This window comes from Xenopus tropicalis, chromosome 9 (genome assembly GCF_000004195.4).
Source record: "Xenopus tropicalis strain Nigerian chromosome 9, UCB_Xtro_10.0, whole genome shotgun sequence".
NCBI lineage: Eukaryota > Metazoa > Chordata > Amphibia > Anura > Pipidae > Xenopus > Xenopus tropicalis.
The window spans coordinates 71,920,720-71,936,539 of record NC_030685.2 but is presented as its reverse complement, the minus strand read 5'-3'; the positions used below and the strand labels follow the sequence as shown (position 1 = coordinate 71,936,539).

Sequence of the window (15,820 nt, the reverse complement as noted above, 5' to 3'; positions counted from 1 at the left end):
CTCTTTAATTACTAATGGAATGGTGGAAATTCACCATGTGTGACTTATCACCTTTTTTGTAACATGAAAAGGCAAGTAAGTTATAAACGTCAAAGTCAAGTGCTCTGCTTATTTTGCCAACCCAACAAAATAAACAACTTTATCTCCTATGGACAAGGTTAATGTAAATCAAGTTATTGTACAATGAATTAAAAATAGTTTGCCACAGTCGTACCAGACAGTTGGACACCTTCCTCTTCATCTTCAGCAGCTTGGATGAGAGAATTCTCCAGTATCTGGGCCGTGCAAATAACAACATCGTGTTCCTGAACAACCTTATGGAATGAGTTCTTCAGCTGGGAATCCCCACTTATTTTAGTGACTTGATAATGATCCTTCAGGAAAGGATAAAACTCCCGGCGGTAATGCTGCTCCACTAAAGGCACCTGAATAGACAGATAATATCAACTCAGTTGGTGAATTGGACCAGATGTCTAACCAAAGGTTGAGCTGCAGGTATAAAGGTACAATACAAACAATTTTCCTGGTATAAGGTAAAGTGGCCTTCATATGCCTCAGACTTCAATGTAAAGTAATGGAACTGTACCCCCCCCCCCCACCCCCTTTATGGATCCATCCCTGTGGTTGCTGTGCTAAAGCTTTCATCATGCTACAGGAGAATTCTTAAGAGTTAAAGTCAAGCAATATGTGGTCGAAGCACATTGACATGGAAGACATATATATCCTATTTTCTAGCCTTGATAACTATGCCCTATGGAGCCTAGTGCGGTTTATACAAAAAGCTTGGTACCTGGTGACCCTGAAATACTATAACAGTGATCCCCAACCAATGGCTCATTAGCAACATGTTGCTCACCAACCTCTTTGATGTTGCTCCAAGTGGACTTAAATTAGGTGCCCATTTTGAAATTCTGGCTTGCAGGCAAGTTTTAGAAGCACAGAGGAACAGATTTACTCCAAGCAGATCCTCTTGCAAGCTTGCCAGTGTCGGCTAACAATTCCAAACAATTCTTCATCCACTTCTTACTCAGTCTCTTTATTTTCCTATTTTTTTTTTATCTTTACATACTATAATCTATCCTTATATATATTTAGTTTCTTTGTTCCCATAGAAAAATAAGTAATGACAATGAATTAGGCCAAATTGCTAGAAGCAGGAGGGCCCACTGACACCTGGGCCCACCGGGAGTTTTCCTGCTTCGCGCCGTTTACGAACGTTCAGATCCGAAAATTTTGTGACCTTCGGAATACAACTGCGATATTTTCGTATGACCGATAGAATTTTCATGACATTTTCGATCATCAGAAATTATCGTGGTTACTCCGAATTTTTCGCATATCGTGATTTTAACCACAAAAAAATTAATTAATGGGCCCCTGAGGCTAGCAGTCCACAAGGGGCTACCAAATAGCCAATTACAGCCCTTATTTGTCATCGCCAAAGAACTTTTTCCAGGCTTCTATGGCTCACCAACCCTTTTAACATCTAAGTGTGGCTCACAAGTAATAAAGGCTGGGTATGCCTCTACTATTAGGGGATAATTTAGGAAAGGGGTCATGGTCTGGTAGATCACAGCATGACCCCAATGCCCATATTTTTAAATAAAGAGTGTTGGTGTTATAACATTGACAGTTACCTTGTTGACAAGTACAATTGCCTTTGCAAGGCGGCCTTCTTCCCTTCGTTTGCATAGATGTTCCCGGGTAATGTATACCGCCACTCGAGTTTTCCCGCTGCCAGTAGGAAGGCATATGATAATATTCTTCCCCTCCAAGGCCGGCTTTGCTACTTCCATCTGATAATTTCTCAGTGTTATTTGGGGTACCGGGGAAGCTCTGCTGGCAGTTGTTTCTTCTTGTTCGTCTGCTAAATAAGTTATTGTATTAGTTTGCATCCATCTTAACAAAGCTGAAGTTTAGAAACAAACAGTGACACTGGGCATTACTGTTATTTGTACATTTGTTGTTATTTGTCAGTTATTTGTTATTTGTAAATTCCCTACATGTAGTCTACAGGCAGCCCCAACATACTCATGGTTACTATATAGAACACTTAATTCTTTTTTTTTTTTTTGTAACTTTTTTTATTGGTTCATTTAAGTTGTCTTACAATAATAGCATATAGAAAAGTTGCACCCTGAAGTCATATAAGAATCAAGAATGTAAAGAAAAATAAAACCAAACAATGTAGAATGTATAATGTATAATGTAGCACAGAGATTAATGGAGATTAATTACATCTATGGCGACAAGATTGCAGTTTCACATTCCCAGTTCGTACAAAGATAAAACACTTATTTCTAACACTAACCAAAATGCAACTCCACCAGGGCTGGACTGGGAAAAATCCCAGTGGGCCCTACCACCTGCCAGCCAGCCAGCTGCCCTCAGCCACTACTGCTTACAGCATTACTGCGCTGCTTACTTCCCTGTTAAAAATGAAAGATGTCAGTGCATTCCACAGTGGAACACACGGCCATCTTTAATTTTTAACAGCAAAGTAAGTAGCAGAGCAGAACGAGAATGGCGGTGGGTGGGGTGGAGCAGAAGCGGGAAGCAGCACTTATTGACTCCAAAAGAAGCAAACTTTCATTATCTATGCACAAAATGATTGGCTAATTTTATTTTTAAAGATCAAGCAGGTTAGTAATTCATGCAAAGACTAGATGATCAAGTTGCCAGCATTGTTCAAAGCTCCCCAGGCCTAGTTACTTACTTTAAGTTAATATAAACCTTGCAAGACAGCAATGATGCCCACAATATCAGCCTGCTACACCAAGCCCCCTGTTTTAAGTATACGAGATGCTGGAGGCAGTGCTTAGGCCAAAGGGCCTACTATATGGTAGTCACTCTTGCTAGCCCCTTCTGGCATTTAATTTTCCTTGCGCAACTGCTAATGAACAAGCAGGCCGGCAGCAGTGGGGGGGGGGGGGGGAGTGCAGAAGTTTCCCTTTGTGGGGGGCGGCCCATAGTAGCTACGGCACTGGCTGGAGGTACTGAACAGTGGTGCAGTCCTAAAATTCATCCTTCTGATAATATAATATTATATTGGCAATAACATAGTATGTGGAATAAAAGAAATATGACTGACAAATGATAAGTAAAAAATATCTTTTGCAACTGTATTTAAGTTTGCGCTACCAATTTTGAAGAGCTAGGGAGGGCAAAGGAATATTTTTACGGAGGGATACATCTCCTTTAAACGGTATCCAAGCTACTAAGGCACAGTTGTTGCCTAGCAACACATCAAGCAGGCAGTCGGATCATGCAGAATTACAGCACACTCTGACATATAACTCTAGCATTGGCTGCACAAAGGTCATTTAGGGAGACAGTTATTCCAGCTGTGGGTTAGGGGAAAACATAAAAATGTGTTAATGCAAAGAAGCTAGAGCCAAAGATGTAAAAAAATGTATAAAGCATTGCTGGATCAGACCTGCAGCACAGTTCCATTAATATCTAGCACAGCAAATAACCAGTGTTGGACTGGGGGAGGCTGGGCCCAGCTGAAAGCCTGATCAAAGGGCCCACAACTCCGGCCTCACTCCCACGAAGGGCCCACTGCTCCCCATGAATACCGGCGCCAGTGCATTCCGGCCCCCTAGTGCTCTACTGCTGCACCAGGTAACGTGGGCCCAACAACACAGGGGCCCAAGGGTTTTCTCCATGTATACCGGCAGGCCATTGCAAATACAGTCACCCCACATTTTTATCCTAAGTGACCTTCAAGCTCATGTTCCCAGCTGCTCCCCCAATAGCGTTTCACCCCTCAGCGAGCCACCCAACAGCGTTGCGTGGCCCGGCCTAAAACCCAAGTTTCTAGGGTTTCACGCTTGTGACGTCACCATGATCCAGTTCTACTATCAGGCACCACTATTGCCCTACAGCAGGGATCACCAACCTTTTTTACTTTGTACTTCTAAGCCACATTCAAATGTAAAAAGAGTTGGGGAGCAACACAAGCATGAAAAATGTTACTGGGGTTACACATAGGCTCTCTGATTGGCTATTTAGTAGCCCCTTTGGGGAATGGCAGCCTACATGAGGCTCTGTTTGGCAGTACTCATGGTTTTTATTCAACCAAAACTTGCCTCCAAGCCAGGAATTCAAAAATAAGCCCCTGTTTTGAGGCCACTGGGAGCAACATCCAAGGGGTTGGTGAGTAATATGTTGCTCCTGAGCCACTAGTTGGGGATCACTGGTCTACATGAAGCAAGGACTTGACTTGGTCACTGAGGCAAAGGCAGAAATTTGTGGGCAACATTGGAATGCTCCAGACATAGCCCTGGAAGGCAAAGGCAGCCTGTACAGACATTAAATGACCCCAGTGGAAGTGTCCCCTAAGCACGGATCAGCAGGAAAATAACTTGTGGCTGTTTCGACACTTTATGAGGCTTGGCTCATTTGAAACTTATACATATATAAATATATTATTGCACTGCTGATACATGTAAATGTATTCTGAAGACAAACACTCGGCTCCACACTCCCAGACCGATTTCACAAGCAGAAAGAGAGGCACAAACCCATGAATCAGAAGCTTCAAGGAAGTGGCCTTTTATTTTTAGGCTCAACCTCAAAGCTGAATAAGCAGCCAAATTACAATATTTTGTACAAAGATCAGCATGTCCAGCACTTAGTGCTGCTTCGGAATGCTGAAGGCCTGCCTTTTTAGTTACCAATGTTCTCTTAAGAAAGACGCCTTCAGGTCACACTGCCACCTTAGAAAAGACCTAAACCTTCCATAAGCAGTGTTACATCACTCAAAGGTTGTTGGACTACAACTCCCAGCAGTCACCATCATATTATTAAAGGTCAAAGCATGGTGGGAGCTGCAATTGTAGTACATCTGAAAGCAAGTATATGTCCCCTTTAAGAGGCGAGAAGCCATGCAACTGATAAGTATGACATGCTAGCTTTAAATTTAAAATGGAAAAACTGTGCCTGGGACAGTGATTTAAAGAGACAGTGTATACCCCTTTTCAGCATGAGCTTATACTGAACATATTTTATGCCTTTTCCTTCACTTTAGTACTTCCTGATCCCAACAAACTTCAAAGGAGCTGATTACCAGTCCACATAGATGCCCCTGAAAATGAGTAACTCAAAGGCAGGGGAGGGAGGGGTTTGCTTGTTTAAAGGTATATAGGGAGCTCTAAATAAATTGCCCTGCTTATAAAGGAAGGGTGTTGGGTAAAGTCAGTGAAAATAGCCCAACTTTCAATTAGTTCTTTATAATGGAAAAAATTAGGAAAAAGCTGCTGCTTAAAGAAGAAAGAGGTTTTCTTTATTTAAAGGCAAAGGAAAGGAGGGGAAGGTCAGTGAAGGCCAAAAGCACAAGCGAGGGGGGGGAGAGGTGCGGGGGGGCGATCCAACCGGTCATTGCCTCCACCGCTAATGACAAGTGGCGGGGGCAATGACAAAGAAGGAAGACTAGGGGTAGGCAGGAGAGGCTGCCTGGCCCCCCCACTCGTTGCGCCCTAGGCAGCTGCCTCTTCTGCCTACCCCTAGTTCCAGCCCTGACAGGCACAGTGTATTTCAACACAAGTCTTATGTATTGCATTATTAGCAATGTGTATAGAGTCCCTTTAGCCCCCTGGCTGGCAGTATAGCAGCTCAATACCCGCTGGGAAGAAAGGATGGTATTATCAGTGTAAAAGTAGCAGCATTTACATCTATTAAAATGCTGCTGAAAATTATGTATAGAAATTGCAAACTTGCTCAGATGAGGTTTAGTTCCCCTTTACTAAATAAAATGTACATAGTAAGCACAGTGTTTGTACAAGTAATGCACGCGGAGACTACCCAGTGAAGCATTACCAAAACATTTATTGATGCACAACAGGAAGAATTCTGACTCCCAGACATGGAAACTGATCTCATACCTGAATCGCTGATCTCGAGGCTTTCAATATCTGCGCTACAGTATAACTCGGGAGAGCTCGTGTCCAAATCTGTAAGAGAAAAGCAGAGATCGGCAGGAATGAGTGGCAATCATTGGTACATGGAGCTATAAGTCATCTCTGTGCTAAGCCTTGGGCTAATGTGCTGGGACACAATATTAATCACTGTGTTTGCCATGGAACATCTTACAACCATCAAGCCATTTATCCGTAAAGGATAAGTTAATCCTAAGTAAACATACAGTGAGAGTGATATTCCAATAAGAGCTATAATTGGCTACTTAATAGCAGCCTACAGAAGGCTCTGTTTGGCATCATATTGGATTTGTATGCAACCAAAACTTGCCTCCTTACCAAAAATTCAAAAATAACTCCCTGCTTTGAGGCCACTGGGAGCAACATCCAAGGGGTTGGTGAGCAATATGTTACTCACGAGCCACTGGTTGGGGATCACTGCATTAAGGCATAGTTGTACTGTTAATATGAATGGATTTTGTTACAACATCGCCACCTGCTGGTCAGTTTCTGAGCTGATCCAGTCAAGGAAGTTGTCAGGAGAAAGAAAGAGGGTCAGTCTAATGTTCTTCTGGTGAGGAAAAAGATACATTTTCTTACACCTTTTCTCACCAGATAAACATCACCTAGCCCTCCTTCTTTCTCCTGACAACTTCCTCAGCAACATCCTTGACTACTTCATGTTTGCTAGAATAACTCTCCCATCAACTTTACATTCACTTATTTTAAAGGAGAAGGAAAGGTAAAAACTAAGTAAGCTTTATCAGAAAGGTCTATGTAAATACAGCCATAAGCACTCACAGAAACGCTGCACTGACTTCTCTCCTCTCTCCTGCTCCCCCCTCCCTCAAGAATGCTAAGAACTAACCCCCCCCCTTAGGAATGTGGATCTGAGCCAATCAGCAGGAAGCTGACTCATAGTCTAACTAACTGAGCATGTTCACTTGGTCTGGGTGTCTGTGCAGGAGTGAGGCATTATGGGAATGAGAGAACTGAAGGTATGCCTGCAGCTTGAGATTAACTCTTTACTAGCCTTTCCTTCTCCTTTAAATGCTTATGCTTATGCTTGTTAAATCTTATATAACAGTATTTGAGAGAAATTTGTACCAGGGTACAAAAAAGAAAGCCATATTCACGAAACTAGAGTGAAAATTTTCTGACAGTTTTAATTTTTCTTGCTTCAATTTTACTTTCCCTTGAGTCAAAGCTGTATTGAAAATGTTGGTCCCTGCGTAGGCCGCCACTGTACAAATCATATTGCTCTAGGCACTAGGGAGGAAGCAACGGGTGGGAGTATTGGCTGCTGTAGATGACTGACTGTACACCAGCCCCCCATACTAGTGTATAGTTAAAGCTTGATATTATTTCCACACATTTTACATATTTCCATAAGGGCACCCAATGTAACACCCCCACTGTAAAGGTAAGCACTTGTGTATCCAGTTCAGTTTTTACAAAGTGTTGTGTATTATTGTGCATTATGTCTTTGCACATAGGGTCACTTCTCTGTGAATTCAGTTTCCTTATATGTTACAATTCCCTATATGTATTTATATATATATATATATATATTTTTTTTTTTGCAATTATTTTGTCCCCAGTGGCGCTGCTAAAGCATGAGTCAGTGGGGAAAGTGTATCTGGTGCCTCCGAATTTAGATCCTAACTAATGAGGACTAAAATACAAAATAATTAAAAGACAAGAGATAGAACATGGAAAAGTTAATGTGCACTCTGCAAGCTCATGAGACCGATGGCTGCACTGTTTGAAAGTAGAGCTGTGCAGATACTGCCACCTACTGGAGCACTTTGTCATTGGCAATTGGGGTTTGGCTGCAAATATTCGTAACCAGTGTTTATACACTCAAGCATATGTTTGAAAAGGTGAAATACAGCTCACCACTTGTTTCCAAAGGAGAATTCTGTCTCTCTCTCTATTCATTTATAAGGGCATAGTTATCAACGTTGACCTTTGATAAATACGCCCCTAAAAATCCTATAGAATAACTTGCTATCTCTCTGTTGCCCAAAGTCTTTGCCCCTTTGGATGCAATGCAGATGTCAAAAGGGGAGCAAAGCAAGAAAAAAGCCCCTGTAGCTCATACTCTGGTATCCCAGCATGCTCAGTGCACCCCCAGGGATGGCTGCTGTGATTGCGGCACAGGAAGAAGGTAGATTATAATAATTCCTCCCTTGTACCCAAATATTTGCCAGTTGGGGCTTTCATAACAGGGGCCAGCCTGCGCCAGATTTCAATAGAGTGCTCCCTTAGGCCAGCTGCCTTAAGCCTGCCCCACACCCGCCACCACCTCCCCATGCTTACCGTCTGCCTCACTAGTTCCTATAGACAACCGCAGTACTGCGGACTGCAATGCTCCGGGTGTCTATGGGAATTATGAATTACAGATGCGCCGCTTATATGGCCTTTCCACAAATCCAGGCCTTTCCACAAATTGAAATATCAGTATATGACTTGCCTTTGCCAGATATAAAACCATGAACAATTGTTCCAAAATGAATGTACATTGCATGTACATTCCCACAGTCATGTTGCCATATGTCTATAATATGCAGTATATATAAATGCAGTGGCAGGTATTAGTAAAGAATAATCTGCCCGCCACTGCCAGCCAGAACATAGAAACTGCTGGTTTAATATAAATCTATGCCAACTGCATCATCTACTGGTCATTCTTAGTAACTGCAGCTTCTCTCCACCCAAAGGGATGACCCAAGTATATTGCAGTGAAATTCTGTTTTTCACCGTCTGTAAATTTTTTCACAAAACTTTGGCGAAAATTCGCCGCAAATAAAAAAATTGCCAAGACAAAAAAATTACTAAGCCAAAAAAGTCGCCCATTGACTTTAATGCATTTGGTGTGAGAAAACAAATTGTCCCGTGTTAAATAGTGGCCTGTTGACTTCAATGCATTTTGCAAGATTTTTGCCGTTTCGCAAAATTTTCAGCAGTTTTGCATATTTTTCAGCAAAACAGGACAGACTCGCTCATCACTAATTGGTGGTAGTTTGTGATCAGCTAGGGGGCACTTTCACAATTTACGTTCTTGGGGGGAGAGGGGTTTGTTTTCATGGTATTAGCAGTTTTACACCACTGCTATCATGAAGTTCCCCCCAGCTTTTCTGTTCTGTGTCATACCGTGTCCTGTAGACAAACCAACCAATATCTGCGATACCGAAAAAAGTGCAAAGTGCTTTTACCAATGCGTGCCAGCATAGCTATTGTATTCCACGGTTCCATGGCTAATGTTGCAATGATTTACTATGGGAATTACAGATGACAATTCCATATCTGCATAAACAAGATCCAGCCGGCCTTACCGGACGTAGCATTGCTGCCAGCGAATGAGCTCTCCGCTAAATTGTTTTCACATTTCACATCATGGCTTCCAAGCTCGTGATGCTGCATTTTAATGTCAGCAACACTGGAGGAATCATCAGCGCCCTCTACTGTCGGCCTGGCGCCACTACTCTCTGTAATAAAACAAAACAAATATAGTCTAAAATACAATAAAGCATACACATACAAATACAGCATACACCTAATAACACATTTGCTGAAGATTAAAACAATAAATAGGATTTAGAATTACAATCTTTTGAAATTATAATTCTGCCTATTGTTTTAAAAATATATTTGCCATTATAAAGAACAATTTAAAGTTGGACTATTTTCACTGACTTTACCACCCCCCCTTCTTTTATAAACAGAGCAAATTGTTTAGAGCTTTCCGTCTACCTTTGAACAAACAAACAAACCCCTCCCTTCTCTAGGCAGTACAGTAGCCTTTGAGTTGCTCATTATCAGGGGCATTTATATGGACTGGTAAATAGTTTTATCAGCTCCTTTGAAGTTCGTTGGGATCAGGAAGTGACAGAAGTACTAAAGTGAAACAGGCTTCATTTATTGTTAGAAATAACAGAAAACATAGATATCCCACTTTAACATGAGCTTAATGAATAGAGCTTGTGCTGAACATGCCTTTTGCCTATTGTTTTCATCATTAAAAATCTATCCTTTCTGTTGTTTCTTAATTAAAACAGGGCAAATATGGTAAAAAAATATGGTAAAGCTCCTGAATTAGATTATGAAGACAATCCCCCTGCATAACAGATTTATCTTTAAGCCAGAATAGTCCCAAGGTAAAAAGACTGGGTTATTTATAAGTACTTATTGCCTTTATTTAAACTCATAGGGGATATAGTAATTGTAAAACCATATCAATACTCCTTTAGTGCCTTATAATTATAAAATACAGAAGAAAATATAATCTTTTAAATGCAGATAATAAGCAAATTGTATTTTCTCCATCAGCAAAATTTTTAGAGTGGCCACTGGCAATTAGAAAATATAAGGGGGCTCAGCAGAATGCCGGTACCCTATGTGACCCAGTTATTGGCCATCTGTTTGTAATACCAAATATACAGGTCTTTGTACATGGGGTTTATTTTAATGGATTGTAATAAAGTTTATATTTTTTAAACTTTTTGTTTGGTGCAGATGTATATTTGGTAGTTATTCCCCTCTGTGGCCACTAGAGGGATTAGTCTGCACCTTAAATTACTTTTGATTTATACGAATGATAATGATTATCCCATATTTTGGCTTTTAAAGTGAATCTGTTTGTAATACCCTAATTTTGCAGCTCACCAATAGGCTGAACAAAGCTCAAAGAATTACTATTCACTTGCCTGCATTTTCATCGTTGTTGGATCCCGTTAGGTAATCAGCGAGCGAATTCTGACCCATTGTACGCAATACAGTCAAAAACTTAGAAAACCAGTCCTGTTTTTTGATGATTCTGTTCAGAAGTTCCCTGCTTCCTTGCTGATTCCCGTGCTGATCGGTCACATTACTGATCTGCAGGAATTTCAGAAGTTTTACACATTTTTTTCTATTTATTATTATTATTTTTTTTAATTGGATAAATGCTACCCGGGTCCCTTCAACCTTAGAACGACAATTCTTTGGTACCTGTAAAGTGTTGAAGGATGCTGGGAGTTGTAGTTTTGCAACAACTACAGGGATACAGTGAGGTAATGGACTGACAGAGTGCTTCTCCCAGCATCCTTTGCTGTACACTGCCTGCCTTTTGCTGCAGTGAGTTGTAGTTCCAAGCTGCACTGATAAAAGTCATCTATAGCTCTCATTCAGAAGCAGATTGAGGAAAAAAGACCACAATCCGCCATTTTTGCACTGTGTTCTGCTGTTTATCAATTTTCAATTGCATTGCCCAGTGGTGTAACTTGGTCGCACCGGGCCCCCGTACAAACAAATCTTCTGGCCCGGTGCAAACAGTCCCTCCTCTCCCGCCAATGTGTTGTGCAGGTATTTTTTTAAAAAAGGTAGAAGGAGGGACTGCAATGACCATGCTAGTGGCTAAACTAACTATACAGCAGACCCCGGGGCCCTCCAGTGGAAATCCTCCCTGTTCTGCCCAGTTCTCCAATTGGTGACATCACTTCCACTATGTTGGTGCGCGTAACATTGTGCCCATGACATAGGGGCGTATGTAGCTCCGGTGCTGTCCTAATACACCCCTGGGGTCAGGCACAGCAGTGTGCTCAGGGCAGAATTTGTACAAAATGTTCTGTTTTTACCCAGAATGCATTGTGCCCACTACCACTTCCTGTGTGTGTGAGAGTGTGAGATATTTCACCCTCCTCCCAGTCTGGCAGTATCCTCATCAATGCCTGAAGGCGCCACCGCCACACTAGGCACTGGGGGTCCTTTATAACAACAATGCAGCATTTTTCCCCAGAATTCCGGGGTCACTGCGGTCACCAAGGGGAGATGCGCCTCATCCCACTGCAGCCATTACATTCATATTAGGGCAATTCCAGCATGTGTCACAGGCGCCATATTCTTTCAGCGTAACGGCGCTGTGACAGACAGGCAGAGATAGAGTGATAGATAGATTGATATATAGATCGATACATAGTTTATAGATAGATAGATAATGATTGATGGATAGATAGATAATAGATAGACAGATAGATTAATAGATAGATAATGATAGAGAGATAATGATCGATGAATGGATAGGTGATAGATAGATAGATAGATAGATAGATAGATAGATATAGATAGATGATAGATAGATAGATAGATAGATAGAGAGAGAGAGAGAGAGAGAGAGAGAGAGAGAGAGAGAGAGAGAGAGAGATAGATAGATAGATAGATAGATATAGATAGATGATAGATAGAAAAATAATGATAGATGAATGGATAGCTGATGATAGATAGATAGATAGATAATAGATAGACAGATAGATTAATAGATAGATAATGATAGAGAGATAATGATCGATGAATGGATAGGTGATAGATAGATGATAGATAGATAGATAGATAGATAGATAGATAGCTATAGATAGAAAAATAATGATAGATGAATGGATAGCTGATGATAGATAGATAGATATAGATAGATAGATAGATGATAGATAGAAAAATAATGATAGATGAATGGATAGATGATGATAGATAGATATAGATAGACTGAGATTAATAGTCAGATAGGCCATAGGCAGATGTAGAAAGACAGATGTAGGCACAGACAGACAGACAGACAGACAACCGGAAGCATCAGGGGACACACGCTCACCACATTCACGTCTTCATCGCTGCAGATTTCCTCTCGACGACAAAGAGGCGCCGTTTCCTTGGGGTCGATCTTGGCGATCAGCTCCGGGTAGAGGACAATAAGCAGCTGCTCATAGTAGTCCCATGTGGCTTCCAGGGAGGGGGTCGGTCGCCCCTCGGACAGGTAGGCTGCAGCCTGGGTACAATGGGAGTCTTTCAGAGCTCGGACAAACGCCTCAAACCAGCCGGGCTCCCTGGGGCCCCTCACTATGCGATCCAACAGCAGCCTGGCCGCGTCCTGTTCCCCCTGATTCTGAGCTTTGCTCACTACCTGCTCCCTAATGTCCCGGCCCAGCCAGGTGAGATGGTCCAGTACCGGTACCGCCTGGATGTACCTGACCAGCCGGGCCCTGAAGCACTCTATCAGGTATATGCCCCTTGCGTCTTCACTGTCGTTCTGGGGCATTTTCAGGCCAGATTATAGAAAGTCGCAGGATATCGCGCGTCTGATATTCCAGTGCCCACTACAGCAGCAGCAGCGCCGGATATTTTATCTGTGCGACTTTACCCGCAGCCTATTTATAGTCTCCTTACTTTGCGCTTTCGGTTTCGTTTCTCTGACATAGGGAAAGGGAATACTGGCTGTAGGGGAAGCCCAGCCCATGTTTATACAGCTGATCGCTACTGTCGCTCTATCGCTTCCCCAAGGGGTGGAGGGCACTACATGGGGCCATAGGGGAGGCAACTACAACTCTGTTTCTTTTCTCACTTTTCTTCCTTAACCAGGAATCGAATCTGCAGGTTGTGTCTGTTTACTGCAGGGCTGTTTCTCATTTATACCCCCTTGTCTGACTTGAATGCAGTGAATGAATAGGGCTTGTGCTGAACATACTTTTTATATAAAGGGGTAAATCCAGGCTAGTAGATGATGTAGAGCATGTGTTAAATGTGACCCCCTTTCCCAGGATGGACCTCCACTATGTGGGAGAAAGTCAGATAGGAGCTGAGGGTGTAGTTGAACTACAACTTGCTGAGGCTGTGTAGTGCGGATGGTATAAATGGACGCCAGAGAGGTTCTTATGGTGAACAATAATACAGATTTATTTGTCCAAGACACAGATGTTACGCAGGGTTATAATACTCACAGACATGCAGATTGAGATGGTACAATAACATACCTCCCAACATTTGAAAAATAAAAAGAGGGACAAAAAGATTTGGCGCGCGCAGCACTTTTGTGCCCACGCCCCAATTAACACACCCCATTTTTTTCTAAAAATACTCCTTTTGTATAGTTGAAATGGCGGGATCAGATGCAAATGTGCTATACCCTCATACTGTACTACCTAAGGAAGCCCACAGAGCCCCACCATACACAGTGCCCTTCATACACAGAGCTCCCCCATGTACAGTACCCCCCATACACAGTACCCTTTATATACAGTACCCTTTATACACAGTGCCCCCCCATACACAGAGGCCCCCCAAACACAGTGCCCCCCCATACACAGAGGCCCCCCAAACACAGAGGCCCCCCATACACAGAGGCCCCCCCATACACAGTGCCCCCCCATACACAGTGCCCCCCCATACACAGAGGCCCCCCCAAACACAGAGGCCCCCCCAAACACAGAGGCCCCCCAAACACAGAGCCCCCCCAAACACAGAGCCCCTATACGCGCTCCGACTCCTTGCGCTGCTTCTCTCCTGTGGCTCCTTCGCCGGCGGTCCCAGGCCCTTTTATAAGGTTGCGCCCCGTGTGTACGTGTGACGTCATTATGCACGGGCGCAACCTTATAAAAGGGCCAGGGACCGCCGGCGAAGGAGCCACAGGAGAGAAGCAGCGCAAGGAGTCGGAGCGCTCATCCCGCTGTCACGGATCCTTCTATGAATGTCCCGCATTTCCGGAATCTATTACGAAAATGCGGGACATTCAGGGAACTATCCGGGACAGCGGGACGAGCTATAGAAAGCGGGACTGTCCCGCTTAAAGCGGGACAGTTGGGGGGTATGCAATAAGGAAATGCTCTTTTGCAGAAGAAAGTGTATGCACCATTTTATCCCACCTCTTGGTAGAGTCTGGACAGGGAAACACACCTTTCAACAAGTACCCCTTGGGAGGCAGTCCAAGTAGTAGGAACTCCTTCAGGTTGATAACATCTAGTGGATGAGTCCTCCGGGTGAGTAGGGATCAGGGGTTATTCTGCCTGTCACTATCTCTACTCCGTGGCCCTGCACTGAGGCAACATTGCCAGGTAGGAGAAATACTCCTGGATCTAGTCACTCCTTTGGTGGGGCTAATGGCTGCCCTTTCTAGCTAGAGCTGACTACCTTCACTTTCCTAGAAAGTGTTATTAAACAATCTGACTGTGCTTGCTAATTCCTTGTTCACTGGGCTATGTCCCCAACTTTCAATAGAGGTATAGTGTCCTCTAGGGTACAATCGCTTCTGGGGCCTACAGTCTGCTCCCAGGCTCAGATGGAGCTCTGCTTCAGACACAGCATGCAGCCAAAAGAGGAAGCCACTCCTCCTGCCAGACACTATATCAGTCCGCAGGGGGCGTGTACAACCTGACTAAACCTATACGGAATAGTTTTAGAACTGTAACTTAAGTACTGGGGCTCTTACCCAATAACAATAAAGGCGTGAAGAGGTAGGGTGTAAAGCCATAGGGAGCTTAACCCTATGGGTCCCTAAAATTCTGTCATGATTTTTATGGTGTACTTTTTATTTCTAAATCGCGCTGTTTAAATAACAAATAATACACTTAAACCAACAAATGTATTTTTAGCTGTAATATTGGTGTGTAGGCACCATCTCAGTGCATTGTGCCTGAGTCTGAGCTTTCAGAAGGAGCCAGCGCTACACATTAGAACTGCTTTCAGGTAACCTATTGTTTCTCCTACTCCCATGTAACTGGAGGAGTCCCAAGCCGGACTTGGATTTCTTACTAGTGTGTGCTATTCTGATACCTACTGGGAGCTGCTATCTTGCTCTCTTCCCATTGTTCTGCTGGGAGGGGGGGTGATATCACTCCAACTTGCAGCTCAGCAGTAAAGTGTGACTGAAGTTTATCAGAGCACAGGTCACATGGTTGTGGCACCCTGGGAAATGAATATGAATATGGCTAGCCCCATGTGAAATTTCAAAATAAAATATAAAAAACAGATTACAATGCAGGATTCTGCTGGAGAAGCTCTATTAACTGATGTGTTTTGAAAAAAAAAGTTTGGCAAAGTTGCAAGGTGGGGATATCAGAGTAATTCGATCAATTTACAATAACAAGAATAGGAGCCAT

The 15,820-nt window shown here is 43.0% G+C and overlaps 1 protein-coding gene across 3 annotated transcripts in view; it reads right to left on the bottom strand.

Moving 5' to 3' along the window:
* ifih1 (interferon induced, with helicase C domain 1) overlaps nucleotides 1–13,191 on the bottom strand; it is a 28,418-nt gene extending 15,227 nt beyond the window's left edge. For 2 of the 3 annotated variants that reach the window (XR_004220457.1, XM_031893273.1), the window contains exons 1-6: nucleotides 12,544–13,191; nucleotides 10,628–10,796; nucleotides 9,257–9,409; nucleotides 5,886–5,954; nucleotides 1,638–1,867; nucleotides 215–425 (exon numbers count right to left, since the gene is read on the bottom strand). Coding sequence is in view for 2 of the 3 variants with exons in the window: in XM_031893273.1 (XP_031749133.1) it covers nucleotides 215–425; nucleotides 1,638–1,867; nucleotides 5,886–5,954; nucleotides 9,257–9,409; nucleotides 10,628–10,796; nucleotides 12,544–12,987 (1,276 nt within the window). In the remaining variant the exon portion in view is untranslated. The remainder of the gene's footprint in view (nucleotides 1–214; nucleotides 426–1,637; nucleotides 1,868–5,885; nucleotides 5,955–9,256; nucleotides 9,410–10,627; nucleotides 10,797–12,543) is intronic. The other variant, XM_002933274.5, reaches the window with a different exon arrangement.
* Nucleotides 13,192–15,820: the final 2,629 nt, after the last annotated feature.